This window comes from Brachionichthys hirsutus, chromosome 12 (assembly GCF_040956055.1).
Source record: "Brachionichthys hirsutus isolate HB-005 chromosome 12, CSIRO-AGI_Bhir_v1, whole genome shotgun sequence".
In the NCBI taxonomy this organism is placed as follows: Eukaryota; Metazoa; Chordata; class Actinopteri; order Lophiiformes; family Brachionichthyidae; genus Brachionichthys; species Brachionichthys hirsutus.
In genome coordinates, this window is record NC_090908.1 from 10,118,141 (window position 1) to 10,145,244 (window position 27,104).

At 42.2% G+C, this 27,104-nt stretch overlaps 1 protein-coding gene across 1 annotated transcript in view; it reads right to left on the reverse strand.

The window, feature by feature from the left end:
- Positions 1-26,653, reverse strand: part of hdac4 (histone deacetylase 4) — a 76,840-nt gene extending 50,187 nt beyond the window's left edge. The window contains exons 1-2 of the mRNA XM_068746572.1: positions 26,632-26,653; positions 5,669-5,731 (exon numbers count right to left, since the gene is read on the reverse strand). Coding sequence (XP_068602673.1) covers positions 5,669-5,731; positions 26,632-26,653 — 85 coding nt within the window. The remainder of the gene's footprint in view (positions 1-5,668; positions 5,732-26,631) is intronic.
- Positions 26,654-27,104: the final 451 nt, after the last annotated feature.

Below are 27,104 nucleotides of genomic sequence, written 5' to 3' on the forward strand. Positions count from 1 at the left end.
CGAAGATCTGAAGCCTTAGTGATCATCCATAATAGATAGCTTCCAGAGAACGCTGGATTCACATGGTCCCTGCTCTGGCTTTTAAAAGCCTTTACAAAACACACCTCTGCATTAACAAGTGATTTGAAAAGGAAGTGAAAGGGCAGAGCGTGGCAAAAGTTAAATGAATACATGTGATGTCGACCTTTAAAAGTGCACGTCAGCGTGATATTACCACGCTGATGTGAAAGAGTCAATGCTAGTGAGGTTTACAAAAAAAAAAAAAAAGACACACACAGAGCAAATAGAATAATTTGTAAAAAGATCTTGTATTTAATAATAATTGTTTTACTAATACTAATTTGGCCTCTGCAGACGTCGAAGGACTTTGAAAGCCGAGACAGTCAGCCGTCCACACATGGCAAATCACACACCGGGCCATATGTAAAATTCATGCCATGGTAAAATCTCCTTCCCTCTACCAGGTCCACACAAACACCGACAGGGTAATGGCATTGACGCAGACAAAGTAGGTTAAGAGATTGCCTGTTCTGCTGGAAGACAAAAACAAGTCTGGTCTCTGAGCACTCTGCTTTCCTTTCCTGGACCTAAATGTGAAGAGACTTTTAAACCGGGTTGACATAAAGGCCAGGACCTCGGGCTACGTCTGTAGATATCATTAGCTACTGGTCCCGGCCTTGTATTCCCTTTATAACTGCAATTTTTCTCTCAGACTTAAATCTGATTTTACCAGTCCTCTTGTAGCTTTAGCTTTCCCTGTGCACGTCGGCTTGAACTTAGCTGCTTCGGTGCAATCAAGGCTGTGAACTTGTGAATATTTAGCTTCCCAGTTACACTCCAAATGGAGGTGATTCATTCTTTTAATGGTTGTATGAATAATAAATAGAAAAGATGTTTTTTCAAGGACATGAGATGAAGCAAAGAATGGCAGATTATATTTCAGTTCATCAAAAGTTCAAGTCAGCCATTTGGAAGCGTCCCTTGGGCACAGGGTTTCACGTGGCTTTGTGTGTGTGTGTGTGTGCGTGTAGAAAAGAAGCAGCTGCCCACTGACTCCTGCCTTCACCAAACTGGCACCAAGCAGGGGTATCCATGCCAGTTCAGGGAGTGCGTGGGGGGTAGTCGGGGGTTTTGTGTTTCCATCTGGGGAACTGGCACCAGGACTTGAAGGCCGTGTGCCCTCCCTGGTGAGCAAGTGTATACAAAACAGGTCGTCTTTAATTAGGAAAAGTGGTAAGTCAAGCAGGTGATGATTGTCTCTGTCAAGGTTGGGCTGCGGGAAACTTACAGACTTTTAAATCTTCAATTATCATCTGATAGAAGGATAAAGCACTTGATTTGGTGACCCAGTCAGGAAAACGAATGCTTTAGCGCACGACATTCGGCATATCACCGATGTGTAGGGACAGGAGCAATCCTGATAGACTTTACTTGGTATCAAATCTCAGTTTGTGCAGGAAAACTGGTACATTTTAATCAAATTACTATAATCACTCATAGATACCACGACAAGGTGACAAGAGGGGAGGAAGATGGAGAGGAGGGAGGATGCATTTGGTGTTACTGTTCGGTCATGGTGACCTACAGACGGGGTGTCCTCTGGAACACACTCAACTCTTAACATCCAATCCCATCCCATTTCACTCGCTGTAACAAACTATCTCGTTTATGTATGGGTTCGGATTCAGGTTCGGATTTTGGACGGATACAGTGAGCCTGACCCGGTTTCGTCCGACGAGCGGTTCCCGTCTGGATCGCCGAGGAGCAGCCGCTGTACAGTTGATGTATCGTTTGGAAATAAACATGTTATTACCACATCAAAAGCTCCTTTTCAGTGTTGTTTTTATTGTCATCTGGAAGTAAACAACTGTTGAGATTTGTGATGTGTCACTAAAGATATTTTGTGGAAAAACACTGATTTTGGTGAATTCCGCCTCTTTTCAACGGCCAATGACTCCAGAAGGGAAAAAGACAGAAAGACGCTTTGTTTTTCTGATCAAAGACAAGACTTTAATCTTTCATTTGGTAGGTTCGGTATCTGTCTGCATAGTCATAAGACATAATAGTATATGGGTCTTGAAATATAGGGCAGAATACTCCAGAGTCACCAGATTTTGAATCTCCCCTGGAGTCCCTGTCAGGGATATATTGATATTTTTGGTGAAAATGGGAGATTCTCAGAAGTAATCTGCAGCCAATCAATCTACGATTCACAGTACGACTGGAATCTCTCAACGTCTCCAGCATCTTGTTGAATCTGTGAAAACCAAGTATTCAAGCTGTTCAGGGGGGCAAAGCGGCATCCTGCCATGTGCAGCATGTATTCAGGCCAGTTTAAGACGCAGACAGAATGTGTAAAACCAAGGGCAGAGTTAGAAATAAAGCAGAAATAAAAAAGACTGGAGTTTAGAGGAAGCCAGGAAAGAGAGTTCGTACGGTGGAGATACAGCGAGCGAGGCTGGATTTGGTGTCGCCCTAAAATGTGCTTTTCGTGATTTCCTTTCCAGAGTTTTGAAATGGTAATGAGACTGCTGATATTTGCATAATTGCGTCTTTCCTCAGAACTTGTTTTCAACTTGTGACGGCTCTCTTCTCCTCAAATTGATGTCCTCCTTCCAAGTCTCTTCCTATGTGTCTCTTACACCCCCCCCCCCCCCCCCACACCTGCATCTACTGCATTTATTTTACCTTCTCTCCTGACTTTCTTTCCATCGCTCAGGTTTTTAAGGGCTCAGAGATAATTCACGACTCTAAATAAAGACGAGCCGTTATGTCAGAAAACCAAAGCCGGCCAACTGGTACGCCATATCCTTCGGCGAACAGCTCGGCGTTCCCAAGTTGTGCACCAACTCACATTCTGCTGAATGTTATCAGTCAGAAAATGGAACATTAAGATGAGAAAACTAAAGTCTGTCAAGTTTCTTGACAATGACTAGAACAGTTCATGCCAGGCTGTGATGAAAGGAGACGTAACAAAGCAGTTTTGGCGAGCTATAGAAAAAAAGACTTTCGCCTATATTATTTGCCACATTTCAATTTTCCCTTCCTCTTCTCCTAAATTTGTCCTTCCTTTATACTCCCCCCCCCCCCTGCCTTCCTCCTCCTTCCTTATCCCTTCTCTCACCTTCGAGTCACTCCTCCTCACTCCCTGCAGTGTCTGTGCTCTGACGTTTGAGTGTTAGAGGAGCGTGGGCTGCTGCTAATTTGTGCAGAGTGGAAGAAAGCCATTTTGGCTCGTGGAGAGGAACCCAGTTTGGGCTATACGGTGGGACGGACGGACGGACATACGTGTGACGCAAACACACAACACCCATACGTGCATATTCATCTCGTCTTAAATGTTCTGTCCCTCACTTACGGTCTGAGTGTAGAAAACAGATGCTCAAACCCACATTCACATCAATGCGGGGAAGTGATTTAGAAAAGGTGTCGACTTCTGTTCCTCTTTCGGCACCTCCCTTCTGTGCAAAAATGTACTCATCCTGTTTAATATGCACCCAAATCTGTCTCCATCGCAGAGCCGTCCTCATCATCCTCCTCCACCTCGTTCTTCAGCATTTATTCAAATTGACAAACGAGTCATTCCCTCTGATACACGCACACTCGGCTCCGAAAGTTACAGTATCCGCAAAAGAACACCCACACGTACAAACACACATAACGCCACAGTCACCAGGGCTGCAGCTGTTAGTTTTATTAGGTCCTGTGTTAAAATGGACTTCACAGCAGTGGACACACACACACACACACACACCACAAACAGGAAGTGTTACCGTTTGCTCTTGGAACCCACTTAATTAATTCTAACACATTTCATGAATGTGTTAAGAGGACATTGCACCGTGCTGAATCCAATAAAACACTGTTGTTCTCCTTTTGGCAGACAAAAAAAAAATAGAGTTATTATTAGGAAAACCACACATTTTTTTAATGTTGACTGAAAAATGCAAATAGACACAATTCATTGTTTTTTTTTTTTATTAAATCATACTTCATGTTTATCAACCCTGGGTGTTAATGCTTCAGAAGCCGTAGATAATTCTTTGTGACGTTACTCATTAATAAATCAGTTTGTGAAAAGCCAGTTTAATGAGTTCAGTGGTAGAATAAGTTGCTTATATGTTTGTTTTAGTCAGTTGATTTGTTTCCTTTGCATTTGCTTGTGTGAAACATCCTTTGAGTGAGGACATTTTAACGATCTCCGTGAGAAACAATGGGCCGCCTGTCATGTGTTAAAAAAAAAAAAAAAAGATTGATAAATGACCATGACCTTAATTAAAATATAATTGGCTAATGGATTTTAGTTTATACTGGTCTACCTGTACACATAAATCAATGAAATCATGCACTTGCCACCCACTCAAACTGAATACGTTCTCAAATTCTTAGACCTCCACCTACACAGACATTTCACTTCACCTCCACCAGCTCCAGTGGTTTTTTCTTTCTTTCTTTTCCCCTTTTTTAAATGAGGCTGAGCATGTTATTCATGTTACTTTATTTCTGTGCATTTAAAAAAATATTCACTTCAGCGTCTTTGCTGCAGCTCTTGTGCTAGATTTAAGCAATGACATTTAAATTCTAGCTTGAGAAATATCTTTAGAGATGTATGTTACTCCCAACAATCTACGTGAATCTGGACTTAAAATGTGTAGCTGATCACCATTACATCATGATTCTTAATCAATGCCGTCAGCTCATTGGCTCAATATGGTAGCAAACGCGGCATCTCAAGTACAGTGAATGCATCATTTACGATCTTATATTTCTTGTGTCAGGGGAAATTTGAAAAAAGTTCAAAATAATTGATTAGCCTCAACTATAAATATTTTTTTAATTTTTGAAATCTCCACACAGATAATCAATCAGCAAAACCGTGTATCTGTGTGGGTACACAGTTCTGTGTGTCACTGTTTCAAACGACGAAAGATGCTATTAACAGGACAAGGCTCCAGATCTCGGGCAGCATATCTGTGACATCACTGCTCCATCAGCGATTCTTCCTGCCACATGGGACAAACATATCGCCTGTGGGTTGATGACATGCTGAAGTGGGTGCAATCATCCCACAGTTCTGTCAACAGGAGTGTGAAGTTCCAACAAAATGTCTCATTTGAGACGGACTTTCACGTGTGCAGTGGGCAAGCGAATTCCAAAAGGGAGTCCGCCACTGAATAATTCATCACCGCGTGCGAAAAACAACACACAACGTCAGCTGACGGCGATTGCTACACACTCGGGAGTAAATTATACATTTCCCCATAAACATAGAGTGGCGGAGTGTAAGTCTTGAGCCTCACATTATCCAGTGAAGACGACCATAATATCACAAAATCCTCCATTGAGCTCTGATGTTCTGTAATCATAAGAGCTGCATCAAACCAGGCATGACTGCAACAATCACTCAGCTCTCGGAGTGTGTTTCTTTGTTCACAAGAGCAAATGTAAAAATATTTCTTGACATGGGTAGTATGTGAATCAATGTTCCACTTAATCAACCGTCAAAGTGCCGTTTTACCATTTCTACCTCACCAAGGTAGAATAAAATCCTCTCGTGTAATCATGGCGCATGATATTCAGTTGAATCATTTTCTAATTTGTATCGATGACAACAATTTGTCATTGTGGATTTATTCCACACAAAGACACACAGATAAAGATTTCCTACCGAAATGATTGAGTGCAGACGGAGCGAGAAGTTCCAGAGGCGGCTCATCGCTGGTCCATCCACCTGTCAAGCGGTGGAAAAAGGACCTCTTAAATACAGCGTTCAGCACGATAATGAAATCTGCAGATGAATAGACTCTAGACCACCGACAGCTGTTTAGGGGCCCCACAAGAGGAGGTACAGACTAACGGACAGGCATGTGGAGAAACCTCGGAGGATACGTGGGAGCGGGAGACGTGAGAAACCAAAGTGACAAGCAGAAGTTTACAGCAACATGATCTCTGTCAAACAAAGTTGAGGAAACGCTGACGTCAAGATTTTGCACTCATTACACAAACTTTCTGTTCCCATCTGCAAACATTCAGGCTGAAATGACGTCGTCACTCCTCCACCATCGGTTTATCCCCAGAGATTGGAAGCCGTTATGGACGTCGGGTACAATAATCATGCAATTATGGCCACATTAACTTTGCCTGCATGCTCAGTATTGCAAACGTCAGATCACAAGAAAGTGTAAAGATAAAAGGACTTTTCAAAGACATCAGCCCGTTCAAACATAGAACTTCTCTGAAAATCACTCACGCAAATATCAGGAACTGTGTCATGATCTCTAAACTAGAGGTGACAAATGTGATGAAAGAAAAAGAAGTGTGGAAGAAATTCAACGTGCTGTGTCACGCGTAAACGAGCAGCATCACACGATATACCCATAACAGCGATGGATTTGAATTTTTCTGGGTTGCTAGGCTCTATTTTCAGCCCAAGCAGACTGCCCCATGATTAATACATGACGTAGGGAGGGGCTGAATTAATTATTCATGTCTAAGCCTACACACAAACACACACCAGATGCATTTTTTGAATTCCATATCCCAGTTAAAGCCTGCTTCCTTTGTTTCTTGAACAAAAAAGTCGATGAGAACATGCAAAACTACACGAGAAGAACAAACAGGAGAAACGCGTCCTTATGTGCCGATTGTGAGGGGAAACTTTCTCTAGAGGAAAAGGGAGGGGGAAAAAAATCAAGACATTTTGGAATGATTGAGTATTATTGCGAGCTTCTATGTGTGTGCAAGTCGGTGCATGTGTGTGTGTGTGTGTGTGTGTGTCGGTAGGGTGGCAATGGCAGATGGCAGGAAGACAACACCGGAGTTCGACAAAGACAAGCTAAGCAATCACACACACAAACACATGCACAAAAGAAAGAGCTGAATGTGCACGAGTGCAATGCGTCTCCTCGTTGCTGCACATAATACTCGACATCTTCACCTTTCCTTTTGCTCTCTGGCCCTTTTAAAAGCTCCTTTGAAATCAGTGATGAATGCAGAAAATGAAACAATCCAAAAAGCTACAGATAAAAAAAAAAGCATTTGCAGTTTTGTATTGGATGTTTTTTTGTGAGTGTGTAAGAAGGCTTTGCGTATATAACTGTGTTTATATGTATCTGTATGTGTACAGGAAACGTATTCCGCGTACTTCCACGTAATCTCATGGAGGCCGGGCCAGTTGAGAGGTCACCCACCCTTGACTGAGCAAACTATGACCTCTGATGCCTGGGGGAGGAAGAGAGGCCAAGAGTCGTCTGCCTCAACACACAGCAATGAGAAACCCTCCATGGAAACCACATCAAATAGACACACAGAGAAAGAGCAGCTCTCGTAGAGGGAAGGAAAGTTATTGCTGTCATTATCACCAACAGTAGCACAAAGCAGCTGGTCTGAAAAACATTTGTGATACACTGGCGTTTAGTAGAACAAAGACAGAGACTAGAAGTCACAATACCAAGTCTGGGTAGATACTTTAAGTATATAAGCCAAGAAATGTCTATCACTTTGTCCCTGGTGAAAAACGAGAGTGGCCTTGTTGACAAACGTAATTTGCGTAATGTTTCATCAATTTCTCTCATAGTGATCAGTAATGAAAGAGCTCGGAATTTAAACTTTGGCAATTTTGTGAAATAATTCCTTCTCCTACTTCTTCTTTCGACTCGTCCCGTGAGGGGACGCCACAGCAAACCAACCTTCTTCACTTCGCCGTGTCCTTTGCATCGTCCTCCCCAACACCCACTCTCATGTCCTCCCTCACTATGTCCGTGTATCTTATCCTGGGTTGACCTCTAGCCCTGTTCCCTGGCAGTTCCATCATCAGCATCCCTCTACCGATACAGTTGTTTGTTGTTTGTTAAATGAAATGAACTTATCAATTAAACACACACACACACACAAACACAACTTATTTATTTAAATACATATATACATTTCCCTCATTTCACTGCAACTTCACTGTCTTCAAGAGCAAGGACTTGCGTAGACCATCCGCAGCCACATATTCACTTGAAAAGCACTCATCATTCTAAAGCAGCTACTTATCCATCAAGTCTAAACCCTGTTACCATTGTGTCAGAGTTTGATTGAATTGTTGTCCTCTATAATACAACTATTATCTGCTATTACAGCGATACAATTAGATAAAAGTTCAAGAGAGATGAGCACTGCGTAGAGTTTTAGTGGAAAACCAAACCCGGACAAAAGATCTTTTTCATTGGTTTTGTGAGGATACAACAAGGGATAAAATTGTAACACTCTACACTATTTAGAGCAAATTCTGGTTGTGCATCAAAGCATATTCAGCAGCACAGCATTATGTAAGTTAGTAATGTCCTGCACGGTGTTCCGCTAAACAGAGATCTGTATAAGGCAGTTCTAATGTGGGCCACAGTTTGCAGTGGGAGTAATGTGGACACTGACGGATATTTAAATACGTTGACCTGGGTTACCTTCGCCATGTGCGTGCCCCTCGGCAACAGTAAAGCATATTCTCCCAAGTGATATGTAGGAGTACGAATACGTTCACTTAGGATCCTTCTACAGCAAGAAACAACTAGCTTGCACGGCTTCAAGACCGTTTGCAAAAGCCTACAGGGGGGGGGGGGGGGGGGGGACAGATTCGCTCATGGATAAACATACGTGATCTCCGCATGGAAAAGGAAGAGACAGAGTGTCATCTTACCGACGTTTGGCAGGAAGGCAAGTTGGCTCTGAGGCTAACAGGAAGCAGTAGTGCCTGCTTCAGTGGGTGCACACCCGGCGAGGAGAACCCTGACATGATATAAGAACAGATTCCAAAACGTGCATACATTCATATAAACACATTTGTACATTACCTCCCACCACCAAAGACCACGAAGTCCTCAAATCACCTCGTTGTAAGGCCAACTTTACCTCCACCGGACTTCCAACCTCCACCGTGGCGTGCCAGCCATCACCCTGTCTGGTCTTCTACAGCCCAAGTCTGGAGTATTCTGAGCCCAGCCTCTGGGCTCTGCCAACTATGCCATCCTGTCTGCTGAGGCCCCACCAAAACTGCCCTTCTGCTACAACCAAACTCTGCGCCAGTCTGAGAGCGCGCCAGCCAAGCCAACCTGTCACCGGCACTCTAAGCCACAAGATGCAACCTGCTGGGAGGCGATGTATGACATTCCAAGATGAGAGCCATCCTCTAGCTCAAAACAAAATTAACTACTCTTGTAGGACAAACTGGCTGATTAGATATGGCAAAGAAAATTGAGTACGATATAATTTCCACAGAAGTTTCTTTAACTCTTTCAATGCCATTGCTATTGCTATCTAAACCCAAACATTCACTGCCAAACTCGACATTGAATTCTGCCTCTCTTCAACGGCCAAAAATTGTAGAAACACACTTTTTTTTTTCTCCCTGATGAATAAAGAGACTTTGGTCCTTCTTTCGGTAGGTTTGGTGTTTGCATAAGTCATACTACAAAATATTCTGTGGGGCAAAATGAGCGAAATTCGGGGCACTCGGCATATAGCTGAGCTGAAAATGGCTGGCACCGAAAGAGTTAGTATGATGATGAATGTTCATAAGGAAACATTTTAATGGTAATTTCAAAGGCAGCATGCAGCAGTTAGCATCTAATTCACACTAGCGGAAGTAAGGAGGGCAAATTAATAATTTGGAAGCTATTTTCATGTCAAATCAAAAACCGGACATGACCAATAACGGAAGGGGGACGCATTTTATTTATCAAGCTGTAGATTTTTAAATCTAAACCATAAGTAACCCTTATGTAGAGCTGGCCTGTTTTACATGATTCGGGTTATATTGAAGCCAATTTGTCTGTTTGTGACTGAACTCTTGTTTAACTTCTCTGTGGGCCCTGGTCTCAAACCACTTGTTGGTGTAGCGGCCATGTTTACTTACTACTCAGCACTTCCTCTGGGTATTTTAAACCTACAACACAGACCACAGCCTTTGATAGTTCTGTTTTACATTTGTGTGTGACTCAGCAGGAATGAAGGACAACTTAGCTGTCTGCTTTTTTGTTGATGCGTGCATGAATATGCATTCATTAAATTAGATACAAACATAATATGTGGAAGTAAGAAGAAAAGGGAAACAAATATTCAAGTTCCAACAAATTCGATCTGAATTCGAAACACTTAAAATGATTAAATAAGTCAGGTTTCACTCCAAAGGTTTGGCAATTTTTTCCAAAAAGAACTCATGAGACCACAGGACAGTTGTCCGTCAGAAATTATCTCATGCTTAGTGAAGGCCGTAGCATTTCTGGATGTAGCTTGCATGTAGACCTTACACTGGACATGGGGTTGCGACATTGTAATCTGTCATGTTTGACACAAATTAATTTGTTTTAACAAGTAACTAAATATCAATGCCTTAAACTAGTGAATAATCATGATTAATCACGGCACGTCATCGTGATTAGCTCCACTTGAGTTGTTAACCAACTGACCCCACTGATGCAAATCTTTCAGAGAAACATCTATGCGTAACAAATGATTCCTAGAATTTGGAAGTCTGAAGGACTGTTACGCTTTTCAAATTAAACGTGATACTTTTTCGTGGATTTGAGGTCAGATGGCCCCAGGCCCTCATCCTCACTAGCACACACAATAACTGTTAAGTGGAGGCCATGTGGTCCGGCAGCAGGCAGGCAGCATAAGGTCCAACGGGAGACAGTAGACCCCCCCCCCCTTGATAGCCAACATGGGTCTGTGTGTGTGTGTCATGCATTAAACGCAGACATCTGTAGAGCGGTGCAGGGGTCACTGGTTAGAGAGAAGGGCCCTTCTGTTTGTAAGAGCATCACACATGTGGCCATCACCTGGCGGATTCCATTTGGTGGTGGCTCCGCATCCACAGTAAAGGTCTGCAAGAGACCTAGAGATCCATCTACATCATACTTCACGCTGACCTCTCGTCAGACGTAGTGGCGTCCAGCATAAATATACGCACATTTAATAACTGAGCATTCAACTCTTCAACTACGTTTTTTTGCAAAGCAGTTCCAAACCATGACGAACCCACTTTCGGTAAACCAAGTTAATTTCCTGTTAAGACCCAATGCCAAAAAAAAAGAGGGGAACATTCCGAGCATCTAATAGCAGTGATTCCTTCAGACTACCCTGATAGCACCTGTTCATCTGTGCCTCTAACGGAGATAGAGATTAGAAGGTAACAGAAATTCCATGCTAGATGTCAAACTCTTGGTCAAATTGACCTTTCTAATCCAAAAAAAACACAGAGACAGAGGAAAACTGAACAAATTACTCTAAAGGGGAAAAACCAAGTAAACTACTTGTTGAACTGTAAGACCGAGGAACATCGCGTTGAAGCGGCAAGATCACGGAAAAAGAACTCCATGCTCTTGAAAAATAATCTCCCTCACCTTTTCTCTTTCCAGATCTGATCATTATCCTGCAGTGTTACTCGTCATTATTCCAACAACCGAGTTTTAACCTTGGACAGAATTGTAGGTGTAAAAGAAAGAGTGAGACAAATATAGACTGGACATGATGAGCTAGTTATAGCACCAGTGAGATGATTGTCTTTTACAGTTTGTCCTTAAAAGAACTTTACAAGAACTTCAGTGTGTGTGTGTTGATGCCTGCAATATGGGTGTGATTCCCAACATGCCTCGTCATGTTAAATCATTGCGTGTACTGCAGCCAGCGTGAAGGTGATCATTGCCAAGGAGGTTTTGTTTTTGATGCCGTTTGTTTGTTTGCAGAGTTATGGGGAAAAAAAACTGGATGGATCTTGATGAAAAACGTTATGTGGAATAACTTAGATCCCATTAAAGAATGAGGTCAAGAAGAAATATGACATTTAAACATTGAAAACTCCATTTATGGATGCAAAAATCAGTTAAAAATACACATCGACTCTGATTCACTTTTACTATTCATGGACGGTGTATAAAGATACCAAGAACAATTTATAACCTTTTGATGTTGATCTGGATCCAATAATTTTTAAATATATGAATGTTTTTATTTTCTTGGAGCCTTGGTGGAGGTCTGCGCTCTCCGAGTGCTTTTAATAGATCACAAAAACATTGTTTTTTGATGCCTGTGACCGGTTTTGTCTAAGATGAGTACCGGCAAGTTATGGACATGATCCAAGTTATAGCATATCAGTTACTTCATTATCTTTATGTCGTTTAAACATGAACACAACATGGAGAATCATTCTCCATGTTCAGGAGTAGCTTATTTTTGTCCATGAGACTACATAGCCACAAACAACATCACGTGAAACTATATCTCAACACAATTTATTTATCCTTAAAACAGATCAAATTCACTTCATGAAAGTAGATCATCTGTGGCTTTGTTAGAAAATATGTGCAGAGCACGGACATTTCTAATATGCTGAGCCCGTGTCTGTCTGAATGAACAAAGGAAGTTGCACGTATCACAAGTTCCACAACCGATGGCTTCTTCCTGCTTGTCTGCCAAATCCGTTGTTCCCCAACACCTGTCTTCCCATCCGCCAGAATGCGTCCGATCACTAGTCGTCCCACCCCCCACTAATGAAATGCATCCAGAGGGAAGAAGGAAAAGCTTCAAAAGCATTCCTCCACTTGATATGGGAGCCTTTACCGAATCCCTTCTGTCTCTATTTTCAGTACAAATTTAGGAGTCCTTTCTCCTAAATTCATTTTATCTATATTCGACTCAGCTAATGCCGGCTTCCCTTCCACTTGAACGTTCCCCTTGACTCCGCCACCATCCATTCCCGACTTGTAGATACAGTGTTAAGCTCTGCTTTGCGGCAAAGTGCAAAATAATGCAGCAGAATTCCACAGAAAATATTTTTAGCTGTTACATTTTGAATAAATATTCAAAGATAATCACATATGTTGATCATCCAAGCTTAGTTTCAGAATATTTCTGCTGTTGGGAAACATTGGGAAGTCATTTAAAAGGAAATAAGGCTGAAAAGCTTCTAGAGGTCTGGGATGTTAAGGAATGGAAAATTATCAGACATACAGAAACATTTTGTGTAAATCATTGTTTGTAAAATTTCACACAAGAAAGGGAAGGAATTATTGCATGGTGGGTTTAAGCTACAGTGAAAACAGTCAAAAACGTGCTGTTGAATTCTTGGAAAGAGGAATAACAGGTGCAGGACCGAGACCAGCTGGTCAGCGGAAATAATCCAAAGAGAAAATAAATCCTGCAGACGTGGGTGTAGGTGTCAGTTGTCAATTTTAAATTATTTACCACAGAGATGTTTTATGAGTTGGAGTGAAAGTGGGAGGAAGGAAGCAAAGCAGGAGGAGGAGGAGTAAGGTGGTCAAAGGGGAAGCGGAGGAGGAGGGTGTTAGAAAGGTAGAGAAAAAAGAAAAGACCATGAGAATATTACAAGTAGAAAACTATAACAACAAGACTCACCTTCTAAGAGATGAATATGAACCAGAACATATTTCATACAATAACCCAGTGCATCCCCGGTAATTAGGAAGGAATTTCTCACATGTGGTTCGCTCTGACGTCAATCCAGTACCTTCCCAGAGTTTGCTTTCTCTTCCCCGGCGCTGTGAATGTTTAGCGTTAGGCTGCTTTTGGCAATGCTCCCGGACTTGGGTGCTAGGAGAGGTTTTTTAGGAGGGAGGCTGAGCTTTCGTTGCTTGTTTAAAAAGCAAGCAAGGATGAGGACGGGAACCTCAGTTCAAGAATTTGACTCTCCTGTGATTTTGCTCTGTGTTTACGCATCAGTTGGCCACTGCCGCATGAGAGGAGCCGAGAGTTTCAAGTCGTCGGCGATATTTACAAAGTACACAAAAGTGAGGAGACTCCTGCAGCGTAATCAACCGACCAAATCTAGATGGGACAGGAATAGAGCAGAGAAAACACTCATCCAAAATGATTTGACAAGTTGTGATAGCCTCGTGTCCAGGGGTGAATTCTTGATTTATCAGCGGTCAAGTTTTAGGCTTTTGATCTTATCCAAATGGAATTTGAGATTGAAGCTGCAGGGAAGACAATAATATCCTTCAAATACTGTCACACATCCACATGTGCAAGAAAACTTTCAATTTCTTTCTTATTATTTATTTTTAATATATGTGTTATTTATTTCCTATTTGATATTGCTGTTGTTTATTGCTGTCAAACTGCTTTACTTCCTTGTTTCAGAACATTAGAACCAATCTTAAGCTCCGCTTTCACCCAGGTCGTCCACCAGGAGTATTTGTCTTCGTGCCACATTGCATCCTGGGAGTGGTAGGATTTCTACATTTTTGAGCAAAAGCAAACGCCACAGCACTTTTAGGGAGTCATGTACCAAAATGTTAAAAAAAGGTTAGCATCTTTCTATTCTGTATATACAGAGCTGTTTTAAGGAAAGAGAATCTTTTCAGTGGTGAGAAAAGAATACTTACGCATTGCTAACCGTATTAGCCGAGCATTTTATGGGAATATCACAGCGTGCCATGATCGGACATGTGTAAGATGAAAGAGCCAGGTCATACATTTATTTGGTGACAGAACTGTAGCAGCGTTCAAAAGCAATAAGATTAAAAAAAAAGTGTCAGAGTGGCTTTACAGCCAGCAGCCGTCTGCTTTGTACTGTGATCCGTGTGGCTGATGAAAGTGAGACAATAGCTGAAATGCAATCAGTTAGTAAGCAGCATAAGAATAATGTGTGTGTGTGTGTGTGTGTGTGTGTATAAACACAACATATAATCCAGACCAGGGGATTATCTGCAATAATACAAACTCAGTCAGGTTTTAGCGAGAGTTTACTGTGGGATTACAGAGCAATCTGAGGCCGAGTTGATTTTCAGTGTGTTTATTAGAATTAGCCGGCTCTGTGATTCATGCGGGAGGATGTCTGTGTGTACCAACACCTTATAGGACATTATATGAATACACCACCTGAAATAACAGACAGGGGAGTCATGCGTGAACTATCCACTACTATCCACATCATTCTGATGTACGATGAGTGGCTCAAATATCTGTAATTGTTGTAAGAGATATTTGGATTCTCTCATTAGATACAGATTTTCTTTTTTTATTATCCATTCCTTTGGCTGAAATCTTAATGTTTCACAACAAACCCATCAACATTGTTATACTGGTTTTTTTGACCAGTGCCAGAATCTGAGCAAAAACAACATTAACGTCATTTCTGATATCCAGAATGTCTTTTTTCAATCATCTCTCTCTCTCTCTCTCTCTGGGAACATGCCAAACGTGGGGATACTTGTTTTTGATTTATTTTGGTTTTCCCTTCTCTATGAGCCCATGGTGGGTTTGCTCAGGCTCATTGGTTGAGCCTTGTGTGTGAATTCAGATCCCGTGCCATCTGATGTCAACAAGCTCCTTCGGCAACGCTGATCCAATCCCAAAACACTCCCCGAGATCATTCGGCGGTGGGAGCAGCCTGAAGGACGGCCACGGAAAAGACGGATGAAGCAAAACCACGACAACAAAAACACAGAAGCCCGAAAGTGAATTAAAAGGCCGTATTTGCCACATAAGGACTTAAACAAAAAAAAGCAGCGCTGTCTAAAATGAAAGCAGCTAAATTATGTTTATATGATGAGCTTCAGGGCTGTTTTGTACCTGTTTCTATGGCAACGTGATAAGCGTTAAAGCGCAAAGCTGACATTTCAAGGATTCGTTAAAATGTTTAAAAGTTTGTTTAGCTATGCAGTCCCTAGATATAATTTGGAGTCTTCGGGGGGGGTTATTCAAAAATGTCCTCTGCTCAACTTACAGACAAGAAGTCAAGTGAATTATTAAAACACGCCTGGGTTTTCTGAGGATAAACAGCATTGCACTGTTTTCCTAAATGCCTTCTTATTTGAAGACTTGATATTTAGAAGTGCTCCGATGCGTGTGGAATCTTGAATTTGAATCTTTTCTCTATTCTGACGACTGAAGAAACACCTTCAAGGTCAACCTCTTCGCTCCTCTCCAGTCAGTGCGCATCGCATTAGCCGCTCGTCTCTCCTTGGACCGCTGGGATATTTTACCGAGGCGGCGGCGGCGGCGGCGGGGGGGGGGGGGGGGGGGGGAAGGCCGGGCTGAGATGACAGAACAATCAAACGCAGGTCTCTGACAAGGCAAAGCTCTGCCATTACTTTCATGTGAGAGGATGGGTTAATTATAAGATTCAGTTTCTAATACGGAGCCTGTCAGAGGAAGTGCGGAGCATGTAACCGGTAATTAGACATAAATCATTGACTCAAGCAGCTACATATAGAGGGCTGAGGGGTTGAATAGATCGTTCCCTGGAAACAATTGGAAATGCATATTTAATTTATGATGTGGGAGTGTCGTAATTCAATATTATCATTTGCCGACATAATAATCATTTTTCATAGATTAAACATTTTGGTTCGTGCAATCCATAACTAAAGAACACATTCAAATGAACACCCATGCACCCATGTCTTGTGTTGTTTTATATTTATTTGCACTATTACCCATATTTCCTTAAAGAACTCGGAACCCCCCCCCCCATTAACATCGTCAAACAATACATTGCCTGAAACAATCCGTAACATTCTGTTACACCGATCCAAAAGGGAAGTAAACAACTTGGTGTTCATTAGTAATTCATTAGCTTGCTAACGTGTTTAACAAAAATTAAACGGCACATTACGCCTGATAAGTTTTAGCATTGATATCCAGCGCAAAGCTACGCCATGCTAAGCCCTGGAAGCATGTCTGCGTGGTTCCCATGGATTCAGAGTCTTCTTTTCGACCCAGAAGACGGACGCAGGCACCGCAGATGGATCAAATTTGTGTCAGAGATGACTGTGTGACGACACACACACACACACACACACACACTGGCAGTGAAATGTCAGGATGTGATTCATGCTAATGAAGTAGCTACTGCATAAAAGGCAGAATGAACCGTTCGGGAACACGTGCACATTTACTGATGCGTTCACAGTATGACTCAACACGCTACAATCTCGGCCTTTGACTGGCAGGTTTTAAAGAGGCATATCAAGAAGTGTCGGCCCCGACAGCTTCACTATCCGCATAAAAGCGAGAGATGAAAGGGCCCGTAACTGTCAGCCATGGACGCTTATACAAGTACATCCTCACACACACACACACACACCCATTCGCCCTCTGTGATTGGCTCAGTCCCTATGCCAATTTTCTCCCTCTAATTACAAATTAAAAGAGTCACGCTTGTTTTCATGCAAAATATGCACAGCAGCGCCGAGCTGAGAAAGGCTTGCTTGTTTATTGTGGTTGTTTTTTGACAAAAGGCCCTTCAATAACAAGGGCCTATGTTCAGCCTGACCTTTGCTGATGGAGACAGAGGCTCGCCTCTGTTTCTGGCCGGATTATTAGCAGATTGGTTCCACATGCCGTCTTGGAGCTACAATATTGTTGGTTCCATCTGCAGCTCATAAAAAGCTTTCAAATGCCCGTTAACAGCAACGACCAGCGTGTACCTTGTGCCAGTTTATTTCAGGGACACTTGAAGAATTCACAGCAAACTATGAAAGCGCAACAGTTTAGTGTGATGACAGATTATTGCAAACTCGTTAACGTCTTTAAGAAAGTGTCCTCTTTTAACTGCTGCTGCACAAGCTTGAGTCTTCAAATCCCGCAAGAGCAGGACGTGCCGACAGCATGGTACCAAAAGCTTATCTATGTTCATACACTGGCCCCCAGTCGATGGTCAAATGCTGGCCTGCGGGTGTCAGGGTCCTAAGAGGCTATAGTCACACCAGTAGCTCAGTATTTTCTCACGTCACAATGCAAAGATACTGAGGTTTAGCACTTTTAATGTTTACTGTGTCTGCCACTTCTCTTCCCAGGATCTGCAGGCATATTGTCATAAACCATATTTTGGCCTGATGATGGTGTCCAGTCAAAAAAAAAAAGGTCTCCAAAGAAGATTCAGAGTATTCGTGCCAAATTTGACCAATTTGAGGACTTTTGAAAATATCTGCTAGCACGCCTCTCTACTCTGCCGACAGTGGATCCACAGAATAAACGTTTAGGGATTACACAGTCAATATTAAGGTAGGTATTTACGTCGACTAATGTATCAGGCTGCAGTGATCCTCTGTGGCTCGAGGGTGAGATCGGCCGTCCACGAGGACAATAAAAAAAACGTTTGTAAATTATGAAATAAAAGCTTTCTGTTGCTACGCAGAGACGGCAGTCAAACCTCCTACCGGAGTGTTTGATACAAGGCATTAAATTATGGTCAGCTAATGCAAGTGTAATGCTTCAGCAATATAAAAAACCAAATACGCTCTGCGAGATTTGATTCCTCGGTTTGCGCTGATGCGGTTTGTTTACTCACTGCTTTGGCATGAGGCTAATGTGTGTCTGGTGTAGACAAAGGGAGATAAGGGGCCCCCCTTCAGATCTGTTCTTGGAACAAAATGTTCTCTGTTCTCTAAATGAATGTGTGAATAACTTTGTGAAGGAAGAAAAGATTTGAGGCGGGGAGGCGGGGGGGGGGGGCGACTATTAATAGTGCCTATAAATAGATTTAAAAAACCATTATAATCATTAGCACATGCTGCATCGCCTTTCAAATAAAACACATGTGGTAGTTTGGCTTTATATATATATATATATATATATAAAATAAACTAGTAGAGGAAAGTTGGAACATTTCAAACAGCTTTTAGTCACATCCCGTTAAATCTGATTCAGATTGACCACAAGTGATCAAACTCTGTCTCAATCGATTTTAATCAGATGTGAGTAGCCTGTTGAAATGTGATCGGAGTTCCTTCTACGTGAATATGTGTACTACACAGAAATAAGATGAGCGACCCCGTCCCTTCATAAATCTACTTAAACTATCAACACGAGGTAGAGAAAGAAGACGATGCGAGACCTGTGTTTTATATTTAAACTGTCGGTGCGTCACATTTTCATTAAAGAGCAGTCAAACTGATGGATCGCACCTGCTACACGTGTTGCAATGAAAAAACATGAAACAAGGAATACCCTCTCATAATTCTCACAGATTATCAACAGGGAGGATTAATGACCGAGGTATCTTCTGGTTTCCATCATGGTGGAATTTTGGCTGGAGAATGAATTTTTTTTTTTATTCCTTTCATAATCTAAAAAAAAAAAATTAATTGGAATGGAAAATACAGTAAAACTACCCTGAAATGAAGCCGCACAAAGTTCCCCTATCCTTGATGCGATTAGATAAGAACCATTAAAAAGGCGCTGGCGACCTCCTCCTCCTCGTCCGTGATGCTTTCTGCACCCAGTGTGCTCGCTATAAATTGCTCACCCTCAAAAGATGAGGGAGCATCTTTGTCAGGTCAAATAAACATTCCCACGGAGGGTCCGATGTTTGCGTGCGTTCTGCGATGTGTCAGCAATCTTCCAATGCAGTAGCACGAAACGCTCGCTGTGTGGCTTGCCATTGCACGGATGCTCATTAGAGTGTTAGCTCCCAGTGCAATTGTGTGATAATGACAGTGAGCCTGATAGACGGTGACACGAAAGGACGAGTCAGGGTGACGATAACAGAACTAAACAGATAGTTCAGCATGTGATAATCGCTGAGATTTCAGCGAGCAAAGGAGTGAAGTCGTTCAGGGAAAAAGCTAAAAAGGAGGTTCAAATATACCTTCTGTATATTTCCTGGAAATATTGAGCATGAAGGCACCTTTTGTTTGAAAATTTGAGGAGAAAACGGAGCATTCTGAGGCTCCCTGGGGGGGAATTTATCTTTTTTTGGGGGGGGGGGATTCTCGCTTGATCAATCCTTCAATGGTCACGATCTCAGTTTCATTACCGTGTTCATCACGCTTTGTGGCGGCAGAAAAACATCCTTTGGCTTCCTTCCCGTTTTTCACCCAGCGCTGCCTGCCTGCCTTCCAGATCACACTTTTTACATATTTTAAATTAAAGACGACCCCCTGTCTCCCAATTACTTTTCTTAAGCCTCAAATCATTGCCGACGTCTTCGGCATTAAAAACAGACACTAATCATCCGCTAACTTCAACCAAGTGCTGCCAAGTGCCGAAAAATAAAATCGTGATAATGACAGTGAGCCTCTTGACTACATTTCCTGTAGTCAAGAGAATTGCAAGATTGCATAGGCAATTATTTTCATTATTGATTAGTTTAAAAAAAACAAAAACAGGTCAAACGTTTGACCAACCAACAGTTGAAGAGTTACTGTCCCTTCATTTCACAGCTATCAAATACGACAGATGCTTCTTCGTCCAGAAACGTTTTGCATTCTTGCTTTAAAAAATGGAACAAAAAACAGCTTGCAACTGACTTTCTTCAGATGGATTCAATGAGCGACAATCCCTGAGAGATGGAACAAAAACTCTCACTTTGTCTTCTTCTGAGCTTCTCCTTTGTCGGCGAGCATCGGGGAAAAAAAAAAAACCACGGGTCGCAGCGAGCAATTATTTTACTCCACTAGGGTTGTAAACAGCGGCTCATTTATCCAGCCAACAGTTAATCTACAGCGTACCCTATGTGTTTCATTCATCTAATACGTCACAGCTCTTGAAAGCTAAAGTAATGAGCTTGCTATGATATGCAAATGGAGAAAAGGAGAAGCGTGGTAAATTACAGGCGTGGGAGGAAGACAAAACTCCATGCAATTTGACGGATGACGAGAGCTGCTGAACTCTGATCTCGCGTAGATTTCCACAGCAGGGTGACTGCATGCAGCGCTGTAAATCTTCCTGTAGACTGCTAGGAGCTAGCATACAGCCATATTTCATAATAATCTGCTAATGGAAGATTTAAGTTCATAGAACGGGACTGAAGGAAATATAAAACAATAAGGTAGGAGTCATTGTGACAGCTAATGTGGAAGTATTCTAATTATCACGGTTTTAATCAAAAGAAGAGGCAGCTCTACTATCAACGAGCAATGATAAACTACTAAGGATTAATTAGTAGTAGTGTTATCTTGATTATTTATCAGATGCAAACGTTGCATTCAATTCTGCTGTGGTTTTTGAGGACAGCCCAAGTCATAGATTCCATATTTCATTTATAATTTGAGAATCTTGCAACGTTCAAAAGGACGCGAGAACACAACTTTCTTGGTGGAACTAACGGAGTTATTCAGTATCTGCTACTAAATCCAATGTAAACCCTCTTTCGGGTTCATAATGTAAGAAATTGAATGTGACTGATTACTTGTTGGATGTCGGCGCCAATGATATCTAATTGGAAAACTGTGACTGATGCTGTTGACGGCCACGCGTTGCAGCTTTGAGCTAACATCAGAATCCCAGACAGGCAGCCCTGGAGGTGTTGATCAAAATACAAAAACATGAATGTGAAATGTTCAATAGCTTTGGCGGTGACTTCTATTCAGCGTCGGGAGTTTTTTTCCCTCCTGCTGTGAGATTTTCTGATTCCACTGGAGATTATTCACTGCTGTGTTTCTCCCCCCGACGCCGTCTTCCCTCTCATTGAATATTGGTTGTAAACTCTGTCTTTGTGTGTGTTTGGTCGTGCTAGTCCTGCGTTTTTGCTTCCACTTGTCATTTCAAACTCAAAATAGCAAGCATGTTTAGCTTAAACAATGTGGCTCAGACTTTTTCCGGTCAGTGCAAATACCGTGCTAATGCTACGGTTCCATGAAGATATTTTTCATCTATATTACTCTGGGAGGGGGGGGGGGGGCACATACACATGAATAAAATCTTTAAAGACATCTGAACAAGAATCGTACCAGTTTTCATAAAATAATATCACGCAGGAAGTGCTCACAAGGTAATATTAACTATTATTCATTTAAGGAATCTTTTTTTGTCATACACAGGAAAAACGTGAATAAAACAGCAGTTTTACTGCGTGCAGGATTTGCAGTACCTTCATCCTCTGATGGCTGTCTGCCCACCAGACATTCATGTTGTAATCTTGTTGCTGTGCTTCTCCCCTTCTCTCTCAGACACAAGGAGATCATGTGGTTTTACGCTCATTGGTTGTGCTTGAAGTGGATATCTCTGCATATTAATGGCCATGCAGATTTATATTTTAGTGTTTGCTTTTCAACCGGCCAATGAAATGTCATCTGTAATCAATTAATGGGCGATCAATCTCCGCCTATAGCCCTGATGACCATTTAATGCTGAGCCACGGTTAACATCAATCAGACCCAAACGAGTTAAATATTTTTGGGGCTCCCTGGCACTTCCACTTATTCCATCAGTCTGTTGGAAGCCCTGTAATGATATCCACATCAAATGACGGCAGGTGGCTTTCACAAATAGTCATCAAACAACAAGCAGGAATAACAACAACAGCAGCAGCAGCACAGTCGGCTTCTTATAATAACTTATTTTTAATTGGTACTTCAGCCAAAGCAGCAGCAGCTCTTGTTATAACTTGACAATAGTGAGTCCACAGAGTTCACGGCGTTCGCCGGTCCATCTGCTTATCTAATTATCTGATTTATGGTTGATTAGAATTGTGTGCTTTTGGCCTAATATATATATATATTTTTTTTTCTTTTTAATCTTCCTGCAATTACACAGATAACACAAAGCCCTGTGGGGTTTTGTCCCAAGTCCTCATCAGAGTCATTCAGGTGTGGAAAAATGGACTCTGGTGAGTCGTGAGTGACATTTATTCCATTAGAGTAGTCACCTGATCGAATTCCGTGCATTAGCATTGATAAGAGGCGCTCGGTGGACGACCACCGAGCGGCTGCGATTGATTCACCGCTCCCAGAAGTTAAGTTCTTGTTGCTGCGGTCCGAAGACTCGAGTCTGCACGTCCAATAAGCTGATCTATATTACATATAAAAGACAAGTTTAATTTCTTTTTCTTGTTCTCTCCACCGGGTTTTACCACTCCATCCACCCTCACTCTTCCACACTAGGATGAATAAGTCATTAAAACTTTAGAAAATGAACTGCCGTGCTCAACGAAAAATAAAAACACCCAGCTTGCAGAGAAGCAAACTCACCCTCAGAAGAGAGTAACGTTGTTAGGTTTGGTGCGGAGGAGGATGTGGTGTGAATTTAATTGATGATACGCACATCTAAATGAGTCAGACTGAAAGGCAATGCAACGAAATATCTCGAGAGGTGGAAAACAAAGACGCTTTCTATTTTTAACAAGCCTTCCAGAAGGACGGGGACCTGAGTTTTAGTCAAAACAAACACAGCAGCTCTTTCAGCACTTCTTGCTTCTTTTGAGTGTGTGCGGCAGCCCACAGCGGAGACTGAAGGCCGCTGCTGCCGGGATGAGATGAGTGAGATTAGTGCCTGGAAAAGTTCATTCTAGCCTGGGAGACCGACGGCGGAACCGAGCCCTCGCTAACAGATTGTGTAACTGCTGGGAACTCTTGATTTTGTTTTGTTCATATAGACGCAATGAGGATTGCATCCTCGGAGAGCCCCCCACCCCCACCCCTAACTCGCCTCCCTCTCCTCCGCTATACCCTGTTGAATCCAAACAGCAGACTATACCTCCAAACCAGATGGGGATTACAGCGGTGCAGGGACTGCCTTAATCTAGAGACGTCCAGATTATGTAGCGGGGTACGAGCATGCTCCGGGCAGACTTCAGAGGACGCTTTGAGAAGCTACGGAATACGTCCCGGCTTGAATATGTCGCGCGCATCTAATAGAAATTAGCATAAACTGCGATTTTGGGATCTGCAGAGGTTAGATGAAACATTTGCCGCACAGTGAGCGAACATAGCTTCTCAAATTCTGACTGTGAGCATCATGGGAGATGCGGATCCTCATTGGTTAATCTTCTCGGTCTTGCATTGTTTTGCACAAGAATTTAGCGGTGAGACATCAACTCTGTCTTCAACGTTCTCTGCATTCTCTGATGCTGTTCATGCCACGCAGCCTTGTTTCGTTTCAGATGTAATTGTTTTCACAGATGTAATTGTTTTTTTTTAATAGCATGTGATAGCTTCAAGACACACACATCCAGATTGATAGAAAGCCAGTAAGACGCAAGTCATAAGTTTAAATTTAATATACATTATAAAAAAATGTAAATGTTCAATTCCATATTGCCTATAAAAGCTAACAAATCAACCTCAAAACCACTGAATAATGAAGTGAGAGAACAAAATGAAGCCTTAATTCAGCGCCTCTCTTCCAGCAGAAGAAAAGACTTGAATGCTAAATAAATTCTTCTGAAGGCTAAACACTTCTTTCATCTAGCAATGAGATTACTTGGACTGAATATCAAGGCGAAAGTGTGGAGAGAAAGATAATTACGAGGCAGTAATCGCATTTCTCCAAAGCAGCATCCATTGTTCTCTTAAACGGCTGTTTGAAACGGTTCAACTGTCTTTTACGTCCATCTTTCCATTGAGGAATTTTCTCTTTTTTTTTTTGCAAAGCCACAAAGAATAATAATGAGAATAATAAAATTAATGCAGCATTCGAATGGATCAAACCCCAAAGAGAAGCGATTGCTATTGCCTCCCCTCCGGCTGTCCAAAGGACAGTCGTTAGATATGAGGAGATGAGGATGAAAGAAGAGAAGTGCAGGCAAAGTTAGACAATTAGGCTTTCCCTAAAATCAGGTGACTTTAATTACCTCCAAGTCTAAAGCTTCATCTTAAATTTGGTTACTTAATACACATTTTTTTACTTTATTTGAACTCCGATTCATTTAATGTGCTTAAAATCAGCTTTTAATAAGGAGAAATCCTCACCAGAAATGTGAAAGTCCAAAACTATTTACTTCATATTTGATCAGGAAAGCTTAGAAATCACATCAAGCCTGCATTTATAGTGCACATCCCCTCATCGGAGCGCTAATAGCTAATGCTACAATTAGACATGGAAATAAAGTGGACTTTAGATAAATTTAAAAAAACAGTGGCTTTTACAGCAGCACAAGAAGCAGTTTAATCCCTGTGTAATGACACTGGAGTACTGCATTAATTCCAGTGGTGGGGGGGGTGGGGGGGGGAAACAACAACAGTTTTATGTGCTATCGACTGTTTATGCTCCAGCAAGCCTTAAAAAGCACATATTATGCCGCCAAGCCTTCTCGATCGCTGCTCATCCTGAATAATCTCTGGTATAAAATCTGCATCTGGCTGTGCAAGTCCCAAAACCTTCACATGAATAATTCACAGCCATCTGCTGTGGATCAGTGGACTGAAGAGGACTCGGAAAGGTGAGAAGGTGCGATTCGTGTATTTATTTGAAAAGTCCACACCCTTTACCTCAACACTGCTGCTGCTACGACGACCCGCGGAGAGACGACCCCGGCTTTCCCACAGTCCGGCCCGCTAACCTAAAACCCTCAAGGTGATAGCGTTCCTTTTGTCCACGTCCTTCCTGGGCTCTGGTGTTTCGACTCGGTGGAGAGTGGCGTGAATTGATCATAAAATTGCAGGTTGGATGAAAGCTCAGACGCAGGTAGAATTTAACTAAATGTAGTATACGAGTATATGATGGATCCAAAGAAAGCAAGTGGTAAGAAAACAATACATGACGACGATGGCGATGAAACCGTGGCGTCCGCATAACGGGTTTGGCACGCCAGTACGAGCGGAGTACATCGATATGTACAATCCTCAAACAGAAGGATTCCATCAAGAACGCAAAGCCTTCCGAAGGCATAAATGTGATGTCCAGGTTCATGTAAGTGTCCCTGTAAGGTACGATTATGGTATAAAGTGTGTACCGGTACGTACCGTCCAACCCCCCCCTCCTCCTCCGCTCTGCACACCGCTGTTAGCTGCCATCGTCTGTCTTGACGGTAAAACTCCCAATAAAGCCACATTTTATGTTGCAGTAATACTGTATATCATTTTCTGTGTGTGTGTGTGTGTGCGTGTGTGTGTGTGTGTGCGTGTTCTAGCTCTGGCTCCAAGGCCATAAACCCAGTTCCAAGTAGCGACTTCACATGCCAGCCTTTGCCACCCAAGTTTAAATCAGACAAACGGGCCCTTCAGAAGTCCAAAACGGCCATTTGAGAACGGGAAATTATGATCTGTCATGTATGGAAAATGACTTAGCAAGACTGCACAGACAGGGTGGATGAAGGCAGAAGGCATATGGAATACTGCTACGATAGCTGCATCCCTCTTTACCACAGATAATCAATGGGCCTTTAGGTCTACAGTATAATTCATGGCCAATCAGTAGTCAAACACAAATTAATTTAATGAATTCAACAGTCGGAAATTTAAGTCAGAATTTTCCAAATTTTTAGAAAAAGGGAATCAATCAATGTTCTTGCCTCACAGTCAGAAAAAGAAAAAAAAAAGAACTTTCGTGTAGCCCCCACCCTCTTCTTCCTTTGCCATCTCCTTCTCACCGATGTGTAATTGCTGTTTTAACAGTGCAACGTGTTTAGGCCTGTGGTTTAATGAAATGTCAAGTCAACCGTATGAAATAATTGAATCCTTCAGCTTTGAGAGGCCTCGTAGAAAACTGGTGAAATCGGAGCGGAATGATCAACTATACTTTAAAAGAAAAAACATCTCATCAAAAGCAGCGATTCCCCTTCCATTTACGTTTTTGTCTGAACTCATCACATGTTAACCCTTTTATTGTTTTGACGATTACTTCATGGTGCGGGCTTTAAAGGGTTAAGGTTAGTTTTAAAGCCAGTGTATTAACTAACATAAAGCTTTCAGAATCTCCCTCAACATTCTAACCATAACTTCGTATATGTAAAGTGTTTTAACATCTTACCTGTCCGACTGTGAGAACTCATCGTTACGGTTGCTGTTGCCAGGCGGACTTCACTTCACAGAGGCACGCTGTGAGACTGTCAGGCCCTCTGGAAGCCTCTGCCGTGGTCACCGTGTGCAAATGCAGCCAAGTTGGCACTGCCAGCGGGACGCGCCGGGCCGAGGAGGCACGGAGGGGAGCAGTTCAAGTCTTCATCACAAATGACCCACGTGTGGAGGCCTCAGGACTTCCACCACGCAGTTGGGCTGTGAGAGGGAAGCAGGTTTTCATATGAATGCCAGATTTCAATCAGAGGTCTGGTGGCCTGTTAGTAACTTTTTTGTGTGCGTTTGAGTGGAAAAGTGAAATTAAGTGGTGATTTTTTATTTTTTGTATCCCCCGGATTTAGGGTTAGGCGTGCCAAAATGTTCCAAACTAATGAAGTCCCAAACTTTGAATCCATTGATATCATTCGTGCTGCATTCACAACTTTG